The sequence below is a fragment of the Ambystoma mexicanum genome, chromosome 6p (assembly GCF_040938575.1).
Source record: "Ambystoma mexicanum isolate Mex_15411 chromosome 6p, UKY_AmexF1_1, whole genome shotgun sequence".
NCBI lineage: Eukaryota > Metazoa > Chordata > Amphibia > Caudata > Ambystomatidae > Ambystoma > Ambystoma mexicanum.
The window spans coordinates 607606538-607623624 of NC_090935.1; the positions used below are offsets into that span (position 1 = coordinate 607606538).

General features: G+C 46.8%; 1 protein-coding gene across 1 annotated transcript in view; it reads right to left on the reverse strand.

Moving 5' to 3' along the window:
* Positions 1-3461: 3461 nt before the first annotated feature.
* Positions 3462-17087, reverse strand: part of SV2C (synaptic vesicle glycoprotein 2C) — an 865364-nt gene continuing 851738 nt past the window's right edge. Inside the window, exon 13 of the mRNA XM_069627452.1 lies at positions 3462-16973. Within this exon, the coding sequence (XP_069483553.1) occupies positions 16790-16973 (184 nt within the window). The 3' untranslated portion in view covers positions 3462-16789. The remainder of the gene's footprint in view (positions 16974-17087) is intronic.

The window sequence follows — 17087 nt, forward strand, 5'->3', positions numbered from 1 at the left end:
TTGTGCATGGCAGTCAGTGATTGGGGGCAGACATCTATGAAAGACTATTCATGGAAGAAACGTTGGCAATGGCTCTGCTGGTAGCTACCCATTTGGCAGCGGATTAAAGGAACATTTAGTAGAGCAACATACATTTACATTTTGTTGAAACAGTAAACAGTCACACAATGCAACTTGAGAACTTTCCATATGCGACCGTTTTGTTGAAATAATGTGTGAAGCTTGTTCGATATCTACGTCTTGGATTGAAAAAGAAATGTTCCCATTCCTCAAATGAACCCGGTTTAGTTCACCAATTAAATATGAGAGCATTCTAGAAGGTCTGTTTAAAACTATTTATAAACTTGGTTGGCATTTGGCATCTTTTAATCTAGTTTCGCACAATAGCGAAAATGATATATAATACATGTGGAAACCCCTAAGAGGCCACAGCATGCTATGACTTGAATCATGTGCTATTAACGAATGCCAACCTACATAAAAAAATGTGCTTGGCACAAATGCACTTGTAGGCATTAGAGGAAGAAGGGAGGGTGAAAGGTGTTGTGAAAATAAAATGATCAAATTGCCTGTGTTTGAATTAAGTTTGGCATGATTTGAATGTGCCTTCAGAACGCCATGGACAGGGTTTTCAAAATGTCTGCCTGACTCACCTGCCCAAGAAATGGCTGCACTGAGCTTCAAGTCACGTGACTGTCTGATGGAACACATTTCCCGAATGTTGCATAGTGTGTGTGTTGAAAGAGTGTGGGCACTTGGAGGGAATTCCATAATCAGGCGTGCACAGAGAATCCGCCTCTCTCTGCTGCAGTGTGCATCTGAGGCGATCCAGAAGAATCTGGATTAATTAATTCATGACATTTCTAAACATGAATTCCTTTTCATTGTTGATTGACAAGACAAGTTCATCCTTGCAAGGTGAGAGCATTATAACTATAAAAAGTGTATGGAATCAGTCATTACAAGCCAACCCCGTAACACTGAATCCAGCACCTGACTTCCCGGTGCCACTGGAACATTACGAGTCCCGGCAACGCGGGTAGTCAGGCGCCAGATTTCGTAAATCCCCATTCCCATAGAGTCCAACAGGACTCTATGGGAGTGGGGAGACGGAAGCACCGCACCGTTGCTAACAGTGCTGGTGCGTCCAGGGCCGATGCGCCCTGCAGGGTCAGACTTGTCGGGTGCAGCGGCCCCAGCTGGCAGACTTGTAGTGTGGCAGTCCAGAAACAAGGGTGCCGGTAAGCTTACCGGCACCCTTGTTTCAGGACCGCTACACTTATAATCTGGAATACCAGCCCAGTGAGAACATGAAGATTACAGCGAAGCCGTGTCTTGTCCAAGTTTTCTTACAGCAGTATATAACATGACAATAGATGTCAGGTGTGAATAATGACGACCTGTAGGTGCATTTAGTGGTTTTGGTGTAAATTGCTACCTGCCCGTGCTCATTATAGATGAAATGTACATTTTCAACTGTGCAGACATATTTTAACATGATCTTTGTTGCCATGTTTGTGAATGTCTATCTCCTCTTTTATTTGAATTGTTTATAGATGCTGTCAGATATTTGTGTCACAGTCAAATATAGAACATGTCTAAAACAAGAAATATAGAGTTAACTGCAGGCCGGGCCATCGTTTTGGTATAACTCGGGATATCAATTGTAACTACAAACTGCTGTTTGCAAACATTATGGAGTGATTTGCAAACTCCAAGATGTCACCAATCTGTCTACTCAGCTATTTAAATTAAGCATGTCTTGATCTTTTGCAAGTTTCACTATCTGAGGGCTGGTTTGTGTTAGTCATTAGGGGTGGGTGAAATTTTCACCTGCAAAGCGAAAAGTGCAGAATTTCCACTGGATTCTGCTTCCGCCTGTTCCACGAAATCAGCCGGATTTATGTGGTGTTTTCTTTCCATGTTGGTTTTGTGTAGCAAGATGAGAAACTTCGCACCAGTCTTTTTTTAGATCTGTGTTAGTTTCGTGCAGCGAGACGAGAAACTTTGTACATGTTTTTTTCCCGAACTGTCCGAGTTTCGTGCACAGCCATGTGAAACTTTATGCAGGCTTCTTTTTCATGCTAGGTTTGCACAGCGTCATGAGAAACTTTGTGCAGTTCTTTTTTGACCTGTGCTAGTTTCATGCAGTGACACGAGAAACTTTGCGCAGGCCATTTTTTCCAACTTGTACTAGTTTTTGCGATTCGGCATTAGAAACTTCACATAGGTTTTTTCGATGAGTGGTAGGTTCACGCAGTGGCACTAGAAAGTTCATGCAATTTTTGTTTTGATTCGTACTAGGTTTGTGCAGTGGCACAAGACACTTTGTGCTGCTCTCTTCGATTTGTGCTAGGTTTCGTGCAGAGGCATGTGAAACTTTGGGTGGCTCTTTTCGATGTGCGCAGGGTTCGCGCGACGGCATGAGAATCTTCACACAACGCTTTTTGTTTTGCACACTGGCACAAGAAACTTTACAAAGCTCTTTTTGGTTCATGCAGTGGCACGAGAAACTTTGTGCAACTCTTTTTGATACATTGGCGGTGGCGGAACTGTGGATTGAGGCAAAGTGGAACAAAATTGGACAGATTTCACTTCCACGGCTGGCGGAACAAAATTTAACAATTTTCCGAGCCGTATCGGTCACTGTTTAATCGAACACTGTGGTCTCTAGTATGCAATAAAAATTGTTGAAAAATATGAATGCTGGTCATCAGAGTGAAAGGTCCTCTGATGTCAATTATTGTGATGCCATGATGGGCTCTATGGTCACATGATTTTGGGAATATCACTCCACCACCATCAGTTGATGTATCCCTCAAAAGCATGGCAACACAAATGGGCTGCATAGAAGAGAGATGGATTGGAAATAGTGGGGGGACACACATCACCTATCAGAGATTATTGTCTGAGGCTATTGTATACAAGCCGACATTGAAAAGATAAAACAAACTTCCAATATTTCCTAAACCTTTTTGCATACTTACAAAACTGTAGTATCTCTGGCCATAGTCCTGAAACTAATAAAATTGGCCTGTGTTTATGTATTTTCAGTACTGAAAACCTGGACTGGCCAAATGCATAGAATAAAGACTACTATCTGGAGATATAGTAGACATAGAAGATGGCAATAATGGCACAATGGGAACACTACTGGGGAACTGTGTGCAGGAGTGTGCACTGTGGTTCTTGCTTACCACTATATTCATTGAGTTTCTTTCCTTCTAGCAAATATGTTCTCAACTCAACTTTTTTTCTTGCCCTTCTGCACCTTCATATCTATCCTCAAACTTCTTCTATAGTTGTATGTCTTCGTCTCCCCAGTCTATATATATTTTAACTTCTGGTCATGTTTCTCTAAGAAAGAAAAATGAACCCTCAATGTCAATGTCAACCTCAATTAGCCCATATGTGGTATCTTTCTTGTGCACATGTATGACACAGAAAACATTAAAACCTCCTCACAAATACAAATTATATTTATTTGGATAGAACTCGTCATAAACACATCACCTAACTCTTTGCATCACATATAAGGTTAACAAATGAATAAATGAAACAACAAACAATGGTGTGTCAAGTGAATACAGATGCAAAAAACCACATAAATATAACAATCATTCTAAACAGAAAAAAAAACATATCTCAAGAAATGTACCTCAGAAAGTACTGAAAAGAACATTTTTGGGAAAGCAAAATAAATGCATGTCATATCCATATCATGAAAAAATGTAGCATTACGTGTTTCAATCCCCATTCGGGTGTGGGATTTTAATCAGGGACATTTGTAAATTGGTCTCCTTAGACTTACTAAAATATACATTATAAGAGATAGATCAGAAGATCATATATTTCAAGACATACATAATCAATGACAAACTGAGATGTTTGAAAAAAGATTTGAGACCAATTCTATGGGTTGAAAGCCTATAATATTCACAGATAAGGAATGGAAACGATCTTCTGTGAGTGATCAATTCCTAGCCAGAATAATCCCATAGTTAGGTGCTGGAAGACCGCTTATTTCCAGTAGAGGCAGCACACTGAAGACGATATTGCCCCACCGCCAGGTCCTTCCAATCAGGCAGACCGAATGACGAAGATAATTGGCACGTCAAAAAAGCAGCTAATTGGAGGGTCAGCAAACGAAGAGGTTGGGTTAATCGTGACACTCAAAATTAAAACTCTTGCCGGGCCTAATTGAGGTTGACATTGAGATTGGGGGTACATTTTGTCTTTATGTTAATCTTCTGGGATACCCACTTGTCTGTAATACCCGAATTGCGTCTAATGAGTTGTAATAACTCTGTACCATCAGATATTTTTCTAGTGCACTCCTTTCTCTCTCATGTCCTTACTTTCACGCTCACCTTATCTCCCATAACATATATTATTTCACGTGTATGCTTTTTTTGTGCCATCCTACATTTTATATCACTTGTATTCCTTCCTATACTATCATAGGTTTTTTATCCTTCCTGTCCCATTGTTCCCTTACTTTTTCTTCTATTCCTTCATGTGTCATATATTTCATGTCACGTCTATTCCATCTTTTTCCATTGTACATTTTCTATCACTTCTCTTCCTTCCTGTTACATCATGTATTTTATTTCCATTATAGTGTTTCCTTTCCTCTCTCCTATTCTCTGGCAAGATTTCCCATCAGTTAGAAGTCACCAACATCACCCCACAGTCATCATAAAATGGAACGCAGAACAGGAAGACCTCCTTATGCCTATAAATGACAACACAACAACTAACCTACTCTCGATTTTACTGCAGACTCGAGAACAAACGTTTCAATTTAGACCAAAACTTGAATATCAAGATTCCTCATGAGCCCCAAATCTCCTCCTTTCCCCCAGTTAACTGACATATCTTTTTATCTACTAGTACCCTCGCACTATACACACCGATCCTCCTCCACACACACACACGCACACAGACATCAGCGTATGCCTAGTCGCACCTCCCCCACCACATTAGCTTATTGCACAGCCCACCACATCTTTAGATGCCACACACCCCATCGACATGAGTTACTATCCCGGTGTCCCGGCAGTCTCTTCTAATAGAGCTTCGGTTGCCCCGTGCAGATAAAATGCATACTCAAGTGCCACCTCCACAAACCACATGGAACCATATGGGTATTCATGACTGAGGTACTTCTGGCCTCCACTCATCAACACCTCTAGTTTGGCAACTGCCTCCCCTCACTACCCCCAACCCTGTTTTCTTTAAGAGCCACACCCAGGAAGGTTGCCAACATGGCAGAGGTGTGCTAATTAGGACCACTTCACGTAAGGTCTATTCTTGTCTCCACTTCCACCCATCCTTTGATTCTTCTCCTTGATGTTGTCCTCCTGTTTATCATGCAGTTGCTGGACTTATATGCCTTCCCATCACTTCTCCACTGACTTTAATTGCTTTTCTTTCTTTTTCCTCAAACCGTCTGACTTCATTGCAGCAATAAGAGATGCTTCTGGTTACGCTGCCCCTCCCCCTTACGTCAAGAGACGGCGTGAGCCAGGGAATGTTATGCAGATTCAAAGTGACTTTGCACTGCCGACACAACGCCTGATTCATGGAACTGTGCAAAGTGTACTTTTGCAGCGCAAAGTCCATTCAAAGTCATTTTGAACGGACTTTGCACTACAATACACTTTGCACAGTTCCATGAATAGGTTTCTATCGGCAGTGCAAAGTCACTTTGAACCCTGCAAAAAATTCCATGAATCACAAGCAGCAAACAACCACTGCTCATCAGGAATAATGCGCATGCATGCGCGGATGGACACACACACACACACACACACACACACAGAATAGCCAATTAGACAAAATGTTTAGTCAGCAAACTAGTGTCAACAAACATCTGCTGACTTGATTCAGTCACGTGACACTAGCAAACAGCGACTCCCATTGACATGTTGCTGAGTAAGTGCTCATCAGCCTCAGACTGAAGCTCTGCGACAGATCCTAATCCCAGATCCTGCGCCACTGTTTGGGGTCTTTGTGTCTTTTTTTAAGTGGTTATGTGGAAGGTGTGCACATGCTGGCAAAGCAGGCCGTGTGGATCACAGTGAGGATGTGTTTGCAAAGTGTGACGGTGCTAGACAGGAGGGGGGTCTGCCCATGCATTGCCTGTATCTAATTTACCTTTCTCCAATACACAATGGCATGCAATATTCGGCAGCATCATGTGATGTGCCCTTGACTGCCATGCTGCCAGCAACTCCTGCGATTGAGTGCCATCATGTCGTGCACTCACCCTCTCTCCAGAGCCGTAGCGAGTTTCCCTTTGTTCAGTTCTTCATGGGAGAGTGAAGGGACAGGGTAGAGGGCAGACCAGGGGAAGGTTACCGCAAGGAAAGCAGGGAAGGTTACCTTTGGAGTGCGCAACAGATGTGAGCACTGTGCGCTAGGCCTGGTGGAGACACCCTGCAGTTTGCATGCAGTGTAACTGGTGTGGCGGGGTGAGGCCTGCGCTGTAGTTTGTTTGGTTACTCAGGCCTGGGATATGGTTCCCCTGCCTAATTTAAGGGACAGTGGTTCAAGTTGGCTCCTCCTTTTCCAAGTCTATCCCTGGCACGTGCAATGTCCTCCAGGCATCCCCGCTACCACAGCTGCGTGCATCAACCTATGTATATGCTCCTCCTCTTGACCTTGCTCCAAGTCCATGTCAAGTTTGTACGCTGCTAAACAGGAACGTTATACATTTCACCCATTATGGCCTTCATGTCCGCAAGCAGTGGCTGGGCACAAGAGGTCTTAACTCTGGTTAATTGCCTCAACGCAAACTCCACTGATGGACCCCCATCTACCTTCTTTAAATACACACTCCTCTTACTGCGGCCGCACGAAGAAAATAGTTTATACCAGGACTGCAACCTTAGCCTGTCCCCCATAAGACCAAGTGAGCCGTGATACAACATTAGCAGCTGAGAAGGACCGCACACTGTGTCTGAAGACCAAAGTAGACTATGCCCCTCCCCCAATGCCAACCACCTTCCATCACATTTTGACAGACTGCAGAAGGTGCACCATTCTGTGGGTTTCAGGACTCCATAAAAACACTCTTGGACCCCACTAGCCACCCCACTCTGGAGAGCCTTGTCTTTCATTACTAACCTGACTGCGTCATTTGGATTACCCCATCCTTGGCACGGCATTCCAGAAGATCCCAGAAGAATACTGAGTAACGATTGCTTATCACTCCTCCAGGTCTCATAACTGAATTACTGCCCTACTCCCCCTGACCATCTACTAGTCTAGGCCCTGCCGTCCACCAAGCCCATTCATTTTGAATTCTGCTGCTGTTGGTTCACGCAAACTGTCTGGCTCTTCCCATGTCACCAAGCCAGAGCTCCAATCTTGATTTCAAACAAGCCGCAGCGCTGGGTGACTGCGGTAGCCAGTGCTGTACCAACCCCCCACCCCCGGCCCCACCACTCATTTCTGCATCATCACCCCCAAGTCCCCACCTTCGTTCCTGTCTCACTTGCCCTCGCTTGTCTTACTCTACCACCCAACCCCCCATTATCGCTAGCAGCTTGCGCCAGATTCCGTGACTTCTCCTCATTTCCACTGTGCGCAACGTTGGTGTTACCAGTATCTGACCCACACCTAACATATGTACTGCCTATTCAGTACTCAAAACGATTCTCTTTTTTAACTTTCTTGCTTTTCTCATTCCCAAATCACATTTTATTGACTTCAGAGCACAACGAACACACCATTGTGTGTAAAACTATCCGGGCTTTTAAGCCACTGTCAGTAATCAAAGGTCTCAGCATGAAGAGTCATTCAGGGCCACAGTGAGGCCTGAAAAACATGAGCATGCCTGTCAGGCAACCAGCTACCTCACTGGACTGGCAGCTGGTTGCCTGCCTATTAGGCAACCAGCGCCCTCACTGGACCGGCACTTGGTTGTCTGCCTAATGGGCACTTCGTTGGCTGCCTATTAGGCAACCAGCGCCCTCACTGGACCAGCACTTGGTTGTCTGCCTATTAGGCAACCAGCGCCCTCACTGTACCGGCACTTGGTTGTCTGCCTATTAGGCAACCAGCTCCCTCACTGGACCGGCACTTGGTTGTCTGCCTAATGGGCACTTGGTTGGCTGCCTATTAGGCAACCAGCACCCTCACTGGACCGGCACTTGGTTGTCTGCCTATTAGGCAACCAGCTCCCTCACTGGACCGGCACTTGGTTGTCTGCCTATTAGGCAACCAGCTCCCTCACTGGACCGGCACTTGGTTGTCTGCCTAATGGGCACTTGGTTGGCTGCCTATTAGGCAACCAGCGCCCTCACTGGACCGGCACTTGGTTGTCTGCCTATTAGGCAACCAGCTCCCTCACTGGACCGGCACTTGGTTTAATGCCTTTGATCTGATTCTCTCTGCAACTGTCCTCTAGAAGTTCCGACTTGTGTAAAGGACTTTATTTTTCCCATTGTTCAAAGTAGGAGCAGTGACCAGTTAGGATATAGAAAACATTGTTCGTCGGCTTCACACAGCTTTTTAGTCTACAATGGTCTCTGATTTTCATGCGTATCAATTTCTCTGCCCTGCAAAGCTTTGACATAAACCGGTGGTTTAGGCAGACACAGCACTACTGGGTGAAGAGGAACAACGTGACCAACGGGGGTCGCTTCCGGTTCAAGTGTGAAAGGATAGGCTGTCTCCAAGCAAGCAATCTGTCGGTGAGTATTAGACTGCTGTATGAGGTGCATCAGAGAGCCGGTGGAAATGCCTGCTGCTGGTCATCTACTGAGAAAGGCACTGCTTTAGTACTTGCGGGAAATAAGTGAAGTAGCGATGTGCACGCCTGTGCGTTCCTTCTGTAATCACAGAGGCCTAAGGATATTCAAATGTGTACATAAGACTTTAAAAAGCCTCATTCGGATTCTGGGGTCATCACGAGTTGGGCGGTAGCCCTTAAATGAGGTGGTAACGCTATTACTGCCGCATTTAATCGTCCGCCCAATCACGAGTTCTGGCAGCATTTACCTCCAGCTCAAAGCTGGGAGTAAATACACTGGAAAAATTCCCATTTTCGTGCGCAATTAGCGCTGCGCTATTAGTGCACGCTAATTGTGCCGAAAATGCCCCATTGGGTCCAATTGACCCAATGGGGAATGGGGGAATAACCATTACCGCCCAACCCTTGATCCAGCGCTAATAGCGCCAGACCGGGTGGCAGTAACACTATTAGCGTGGCGGTATTTCAATAGTAATATCTGTGGGATACCGCCCAACTCGTGATGAGGCCTATCTCGCAATAATAACACCCAGAGAGTCCGCCCAATGGTGCTATTCCTGTTGATGTCTCTGGCGGATGGGAATATTAGGGGTGGTCCCTCATTGTCTATGAGACCCCGGTGATACTTGGTTGAGTATAGCTGTTGAAAGGAGAGATAGTTTACCGTTCAGTAAGAATAGTTCTAGTTTATCGTTATTAACACATATTTCACCGTCAAACTGTAGTTGTCGTTGTGATCATCTTTTAATTACCTCTGACACTATCGCTGCTGACTCGCTTTTGAATGTTTAAACAACCAAGCCCTATTCCAACAGCCGTCACAGATAGCGGTAGAACAGTCCGTTATTTTCGCCACTGTCAGTCATTAAATGGGCCTCATTACAAGTTTGGCGATAGCCTTGCCGGAAAAACTGGCAGGCTGCCCCCTTAACTTGTGAATGTTTACGGCGTCCACGAATGGGCAATTACCGTGTCATTACAGCCCTGCCAGACCCGGTAATTGCCCATTTGCGGGCGCCAAAATGAAATGCCCCCCATTTCCGTTTGAGCCTCATAGATATGCTCTGCTCGCGGGTGTCGGTCAGTCCTGGCAGGCGGGAAGGCACTCGCGAACAGAACTCATAATTTGCCGGTCCGGTAACAATGGTACTGGCAAGCTTACCATTACCATTGTTACCGGACCAGCAAATTTATAATGAGGCCCTTTCACTTTACGCTACGTGGTTCTCAACCGCTTTTTCAACGTGTCCTGTCCTCGGAGGAAAGCATTAAGTACCTTAGTTTCAGGACTGCAACCCATTTATCTTAGTTTTGTGCAGCCACGTCTTACAGTTTCCTTTTACACTTACTGGCCTTTACTAAGTGTTCCGTTTCCTTGGATTGCTTTCAGTTTTTCCCCGGATGTTGTCCTATCTCCTGCTCTCGTCCCCTAACAACATGGCAGCTCCCATTTGCACCTATTTCCAGTGAGTTTGGCCAACAGCGTGGACGTGTTAGAGAAAGTCTGTGCCACTCTATCCATATAATGTCCTACGGGTCAGCAGTGTGGACACACAAGTTATTAGGCACAAAAACACTTTCTAGCCTCGTGGCTCCAGCCCTTAGGCCTAGCCTTGATCCAACAGCCATAAATGGACTCGAAGATGAAGGACAGGGCTCATCCGAGATCCGGCATCAGATGTGTAGTCGAATCTCGGGTTCCGGCCAGACTCGGGCCCAAAGCTCTTGATGATAGTATACACATTTATTACAGAAAATCAAAGCTCTTACTGCGCTACCATATAGAGTGGAGGGCGGAGATGCACACTCCACATTGGCACAAGGGGTGTTGCTAGGTCTGGAAAAGGTCCTGGGGTACGCTAATGCCAGGACTGTCGGGACCCAGGACTAGCCTTTTGGTTGCAGCCACTGAGATTCTATCTGGGGCTAGAACCAAAAGACCAGGGACTATAGCCCCTTCAGACCCCCCCCCTAGCAACGCCTCTGATTGGCACCATGAGTGCTGTTCTGGCTCCGACCCCTTACGTATGTCACAGCAGGAGACCAGGCCAAAGGGCATCTTAAGGCAGGCCCTGTTGCCATGCGTTTTCAGTGCAGGCCCTGTTGCCAAGTCCCCCAGCTGTGTACCAGAATGCTAATGCGCTGAGGAAGGCGGGCCGCCATTCTCTTTGAGGGAGTGGCTATCTCTCCAGGGCCAAGCCTTCTCCAGGAATGTCTTGGGCCACCATAGACCAGTTTAAGCGGACGACATAGCTCAATTGGCCAAGCGCCTGCTACTTGAATGCCAACAGGGCACAGTCAGCATTTTATCTATACAAGAGAAAACAAACAACTGAATTGTGTACCAACACCCATTATTTAAAGTACTAGGAGACAGGTTTGTTTGTGGTGTACTTTCTGTAAATAGCCAGCCTGGTCAACTGCCAGTCCTGCCTCCTCTGAACTCCGCCTCCTCAGAACTCCGCCCCCTCCTCCAAACTCCACTCCTGCCCTTGTGGGTTCCTCCTCCAAATGATTTCCATTTCCACCACTGACGGGGCTATTCTCGACTACAACCCTTAGCGAGCCCATGAAAGTCGAGCATGGGTTAGCAATTTACACACAATCATGCTTGCTGCCAAAACTACTAGCCTTGAGAATGCAGCCCTTTATCGCGCATTTCACTGCTAAAACAGGTGCGCATCCCTAAGAAGCGACTTGCAAATGGGTTCTTGCATATCCTCCTGCAGCTCACCGCTCTGAGAGCTGCACCCTTCTTAGCACAGAGCCGGACTGTCTACTCCATGCCGTGCCGTGCAATGGACGGGAGTGTCTTCTAATGATTGGAGCTATATTCTCCTGCAGACCAGAATGCATTGGGGCAAGTTTTCGTCCTCTGTGAATCTCCTCTTCCTTGACCTTCTACCGCGAGCTCCAAGTATCTGTCAATCACGTGATATTCAGGGGCCTGAACAGGATATCAACCAACTGAAGATGTCCTTGTGACTTGTGTGCGGGTGACAAGTTGCTCTATATACTGCTGGAGAGGGTGAACAGACGTCCCGGTTTTGCCAGGACTGTCCCGGAAGTGGGTGCTCTGTCCCCCAATTTCTCAAGATAATTTTTCCACTGGAAATGAAAGTGGTCTTTGGTAGTAGGTTTTCACAGCTGGCAGGCAGGAATGCACAATCTCACACATAAGAAATGCTGCATTTTACGAATTAAGATAGTGGTCGTTTCTGATGAATTATTTATGATATGTTTATTCCACCTATAGCACTTCAACCTCCTTCCCCTCCAACCGCCAATGAAGTGTAGTGCTGTGATAGCCACTGTCAAAAGTTAGTCCTACTTTTATGTTAGTTGCGCTGTCTCTGTTTTTTTTTTTTACTTTATAATCTGGTTACCCTACTGCTGAAGCACCTTCTGCAGCCTACTCTAGGGAGCCTATGCTAAATGAAATTCAAGATGGGATGCTCCTAAGGCCATACTTCACAGAGCATGGTGTGGAGTAGTGTCTCTGGGTGCTTTACCAGCAGACGCGCAAAGGGTACAGTCATAGAAAAGTGGCTGAGTGTGGGCCCTTTGATGATAGTGGAGAGACAGAGGGTGCCTGTGAAATGGGGTGCGCAGTCACTGAGTGCGCACACTCACATTACCCGGTCACTAGCCCCTCTAAGAAATGAGGCCAGGGGTCTTAACCCCACACATCACTATTTCAACTTCGAGGGAGAGGATGCTGAGTGTACAGAAGCGCCCTACATTTAATTGTACATTTTAAACACGGCTGAATTGCCCACACCTGCCGTTTCAGCGCTACATCAATAATCCTCCCCCCAATTACCCGTCGTGCCCCGGTAAGTGTGGTCCGTATGCACCCACAATGCATGTTTCTACATTTGCCTGAGGTTGTCTGCGCGAGGCCAGAGATTACAGCAGTATCTGTGCTGGTGCAAGCGCTGCATTCTAATCTGCCCCGCCTTCCCTATGCCTTGCAAAGAGCTTTTTTGGTACATGATTAGAATTTCCTGGGCACATCTGCGATATCACTCCACCACAAACACCTCCCAAGTGAAAAGACCTTACTAGGTGTTGAATCACTACCTCTGCCTTTGTTCGTCCTCAACATTTCTATCTTGAATGTCGCTTCAAGGTTCTGTACTTCCAAATAAACTAAGCTCTACTCCCACTTTCCTCCCCTAGTGTCTCCTGCTCCCCCGCCCCTTGCACTCTTCACTGCGTTCTCCATTTCCCTGGACTACCTCAAACTCATGAATTGTGGACTCAAACTCAGGCCTGGATTCTCCAGGTTTGGAATTGTAGACTCAAATCTCAGGCCTGGATTCTCCAGGTTTGGAATTGTGGATTCAAACTCAGGCCTGGATTCTCCAGGTTTGGAATTGTGGACTCAAATCTCAGGCCTGGATTCTCCAGGTTTGGAATTGTGGATTCAAACTCAGGCCTGGATTCTCCAGGTTTGGAATTGTGGACTCAAACTCAAGTTTGGAGTGGTGGACCCGCCTTGGTGCCACCGGTACAGTATAAAAGGCTGGCCACATCTATGAAATATATTCCCTATGGCAATGCACGGTGTGCAGCTATAATGGTGAATGCAAAAAGTCGAAGGCAAAAATGTCTAAAAAAAATTATGTCGAAAAAGTCGAATGTGTTTTTTTTGTATGTTTTTTTGGGTTTAGCTAGTAAAAATAAACGGGGTGTGGGGGAAACCCCCCATTAAACGCCCCCCATTAAAAAAAAACTTTAAAAAAACATTCGACTTTTTTTTCCAACATTATTTTTTTCCACATTTTTGGAGTCGACATATTCACTATAAACCGCAATGCACCTTCCCCCTGTGAGAGATTACAATAAGGACGATGTAACAGCTGCGTTGACATACCATCTGCTTTGTCTTAGCAATCACATGCCCCAAGAGCAGGGTTCTTTACCCCGTAAATGATAAAGCCCACGTATTTCAATGGAGCGTGCCTCTTCTATTTTTTGAGAGGACATCCTCCAACCTGCTGCACGCTTCCTTCGGCCAGCATGGAAGACCAACATTTCTGTTTTGGTGGGATTGATGGTCAGTGCATCCTTCGCTGCATATCTGCCAAAAGCCCTGAAAAGGCGCTGTAGGCCGACCTTAGAGTGATCCAGCAACAAGATGTCATCTGCATATGTGACCCAGAATAACTAGCATCCACCTCCTGTTATAGGGCACGTTTGCGCCATCGGGCGTGGCGGCCTTTCTGTAGATTGGAAGCGTCCGTCTCTAGGCGTCCATGTCACATCGCTGGTTGGAAGCACAACAGGTGTGAATTATCGTTTTGAATGAGTGAATAGATAACTTAAAGTTGCTGATAATGGTGTCGCCCTCATAACGTCACAATTACAATCTGCTGATGCAGTCATGTGCTCTCTCTGCTTTGGGGTGCCCTAATCGGTGCCGTGGGTGTGCTCCCATATCTGCTGTAGCTTCCCTCAGGGTGTCTTCTCCATGCAGCAGTCACACAGCACATCTATTCTACTTCTCTAATTCTTCTCCCTCACTGGAACCAACTCTGCTTCTCCACACATGATGCTTTCTGATCCTGGCTAAGGCAGGTCATGCCTGAATTGGACACGCGTTACACAACAGTCAATTCTGCCTCACTCCAGCCGATTCTCAGTTCTCCATCTACTGCCTGATTCCTTTCACCTCTGCCTGCTTCCCTTCACCTCTGCCTGCTTACCTTCACCTCTTCCTGCTTCCCTTCACCTCTGCCTGCTTCCCTTCACCTCTGCCTGCTTACCTTCACCTCTACCTGCTTCTCTTCACCTCTACCTGCTCCCGTTCACCTCTACCTGTTCCCCTTCACCCCTGCCCCTTCCCCTCTGCCCGCTTCCCTTCCCCTATGCCTGCTTCACTTCACCTCTTCCTGCTTCCCTTCACCTCTACCTGCTTCCCTTCACCTCTTCCTGCTTCCCTCCACCTCTGCCTGCTTACTCCTTGATGGCCAATCATATGTCTGCCCCCATCTTATAGGAGACACATCGTTTGCCTGGAGCACAGGCTTGCACTCGCTTATAATGCACGTGCTCTGACCCACCTGATTAGCTGCAGCACCCGCGGCTGTGGCCAATTTAGCAATAACGCATTGCGAGGGCAGGGGGGAGGGGCATACTGGCTGGTAAGGACTCAAGGGCAGCGCGAGGGGAGCCGCGGGAAGGCCGCGAACAGCAAACAACCTGCCTTCCTGCAGAATGTGGCTCTATACCTTGGGGTAAAGGTCATGATCTGAGCAGCCCGTTTGCTGCCTCCCGCCTCCCCTCTGCGTGCTCAAATATGACTGCTGCCATTCAATCAGGCCCAGGGGTCTACGCATGACGGGTTGCTGGCTGACCCTGAGTCCAGTCTACCCCCCATTGCCCTGGTGAGCATCAAGCAGGCGGTCCCTAGAGGTTCACAAAACAGCAAACATATTCGACATAAGGTTCCACAAATATAAATAGTGTAACTGAAAATGGTAAATTGAAATAATAAGTAAACGCTTAAGAACATGAGCACCACCTCAGAGGAATAAGGGGTGGCAAATACAGACATAAAGCCGTAGAATATTGTTTATGCGCGCCACGAGAGTTTGCATGGTTTTGGAGACAGAGTGGGGGCACACAACGCATGTCATGCTTCCGCCTTTCGTGCCGGCTCCGCCCAACGCGCCATTTTGATACTGGTGCAAAACATATCGACTTCTATGGATTCCTCTGGCTGAAAGAAGCTATCGCTTTCAGCCGGACGAATCCATAGAAGTCGATTTGTTTTGCAGGTTCCTAGGAATCCGTTCGTTATAAATGCCTCTTGCGGTCGTTACTTGCGGGAGGCCTTTACAGGGTTTCCAAAAAGCAGTCGAAGAAGTACAAGTTCGCCTATTATGTCACGTTATCCCCACACCGCGTTTTAGAAAAAAGAAAATGTCATGGCGGGGACCGATTTGAACGGAAGTTCAGAACGAGGGAAACCCTTCCATGCAAATAGCGTGTCTCGCTCAGTGTTAGAAAGTGTGTGCCGGGATGTTTCAGTCACAGCTTGGATTTTTTGTGGACTGACAGCGTTCACGCATAGTTGTGTGAATCACTCTGTAAAAAGGTCGCGTTGTTTGGTCAGACCCATTGAAGGCTCTTGCCCACGCGTCAAGGAAAGCTGAGTGCTTCGCGTAAGGGCCTGCATTTCGGCGCTTCTGTCCTGTATCTCGAGGGGCTTTGGAAAAGCTGATATTTGAGGCACTTGCTTTAAACGTGTGACTTCCTCGTGGACGCCTTCTCGCCCGTAGGCTCTGCTGGTCTGGCTCCCATGCACTGTTATGGCGGGGCCTCGGGCGGGGGGGGGGGGTCTCTTTATACCGTATTGCTGAGAATAGCCCAATGTGTGTTACGAGGCTAACAAGGGCAGGCGTACCCCTGCGTGTTTATCAAAAGAGGCGTGTTATATCAGACTGACAGTCGCGGAGGAGGCACAGACTGGTATTTAAACAATGCTTAGTAGAGACGTGCATGCCTTCCCCGGACTCTTCACTTCAAACAGCAGTATAAAGAAATGTGATACAACAGTGCCCTCTGGTGTATATTAGGTTTCCTGCGCCTCACAACTTCCCCTTGTGAGTACACCTGCAACTGGTTGTTGGTTTTCTGTGTCGATGATTTGGGATACATTTCTGTAATGTAATTAAAGTACCCACTGTTTTTACTTGTGTCAGAATATCCGTTTTAATCGCGCAAAACATGAACGTTTGTCATAGTGTTTCTGTATCAAAATAGCACTGACAATCTTTTGAGACAATTTTCAACATTGAAAGACAAATGGACAAGCTTTCAAACAAAACCTGAAAAGGGCAACACTGACAGCTCTAAACAGTTAGCATGGCTAAAACATCACGTGTTTTCTTCTGAGTTCTGGTGGCGTTTCTTCTGGACCGCGGACGCTTCGCAGCATTCAGTCCGAAGAGATGGCTCTTGAGAAGGGGTAGGGAAGCGGGGGAAGGAGAGGGTCAGAAATGGCTTTTTTCCCTCAGGTTACATCAGCACCTGGCTTCTCGTGTCCGGAAGCCTGAGTCCCACCAGCCCACCACACACCAGCACCGTGGACGCCAGTAGAATAGGGATCGCTTTGGTGATGCCGACCAGGGAGCCGAAGATGAGGTTTCCCAGCACCGCCGCTGCTTTACAAAGCGCGTTCAAGAAGCCGAAGCCTGTGGCCCTGCAGGGACAGAAAAACAGGAGGCATTACAACCCTTACACATGGAAGCCTTCTACGCGTGTTAGCGTTCCACAGCGCAGAGAATTCACAGGTAGAGCTCAGCCTAGGGCTCTG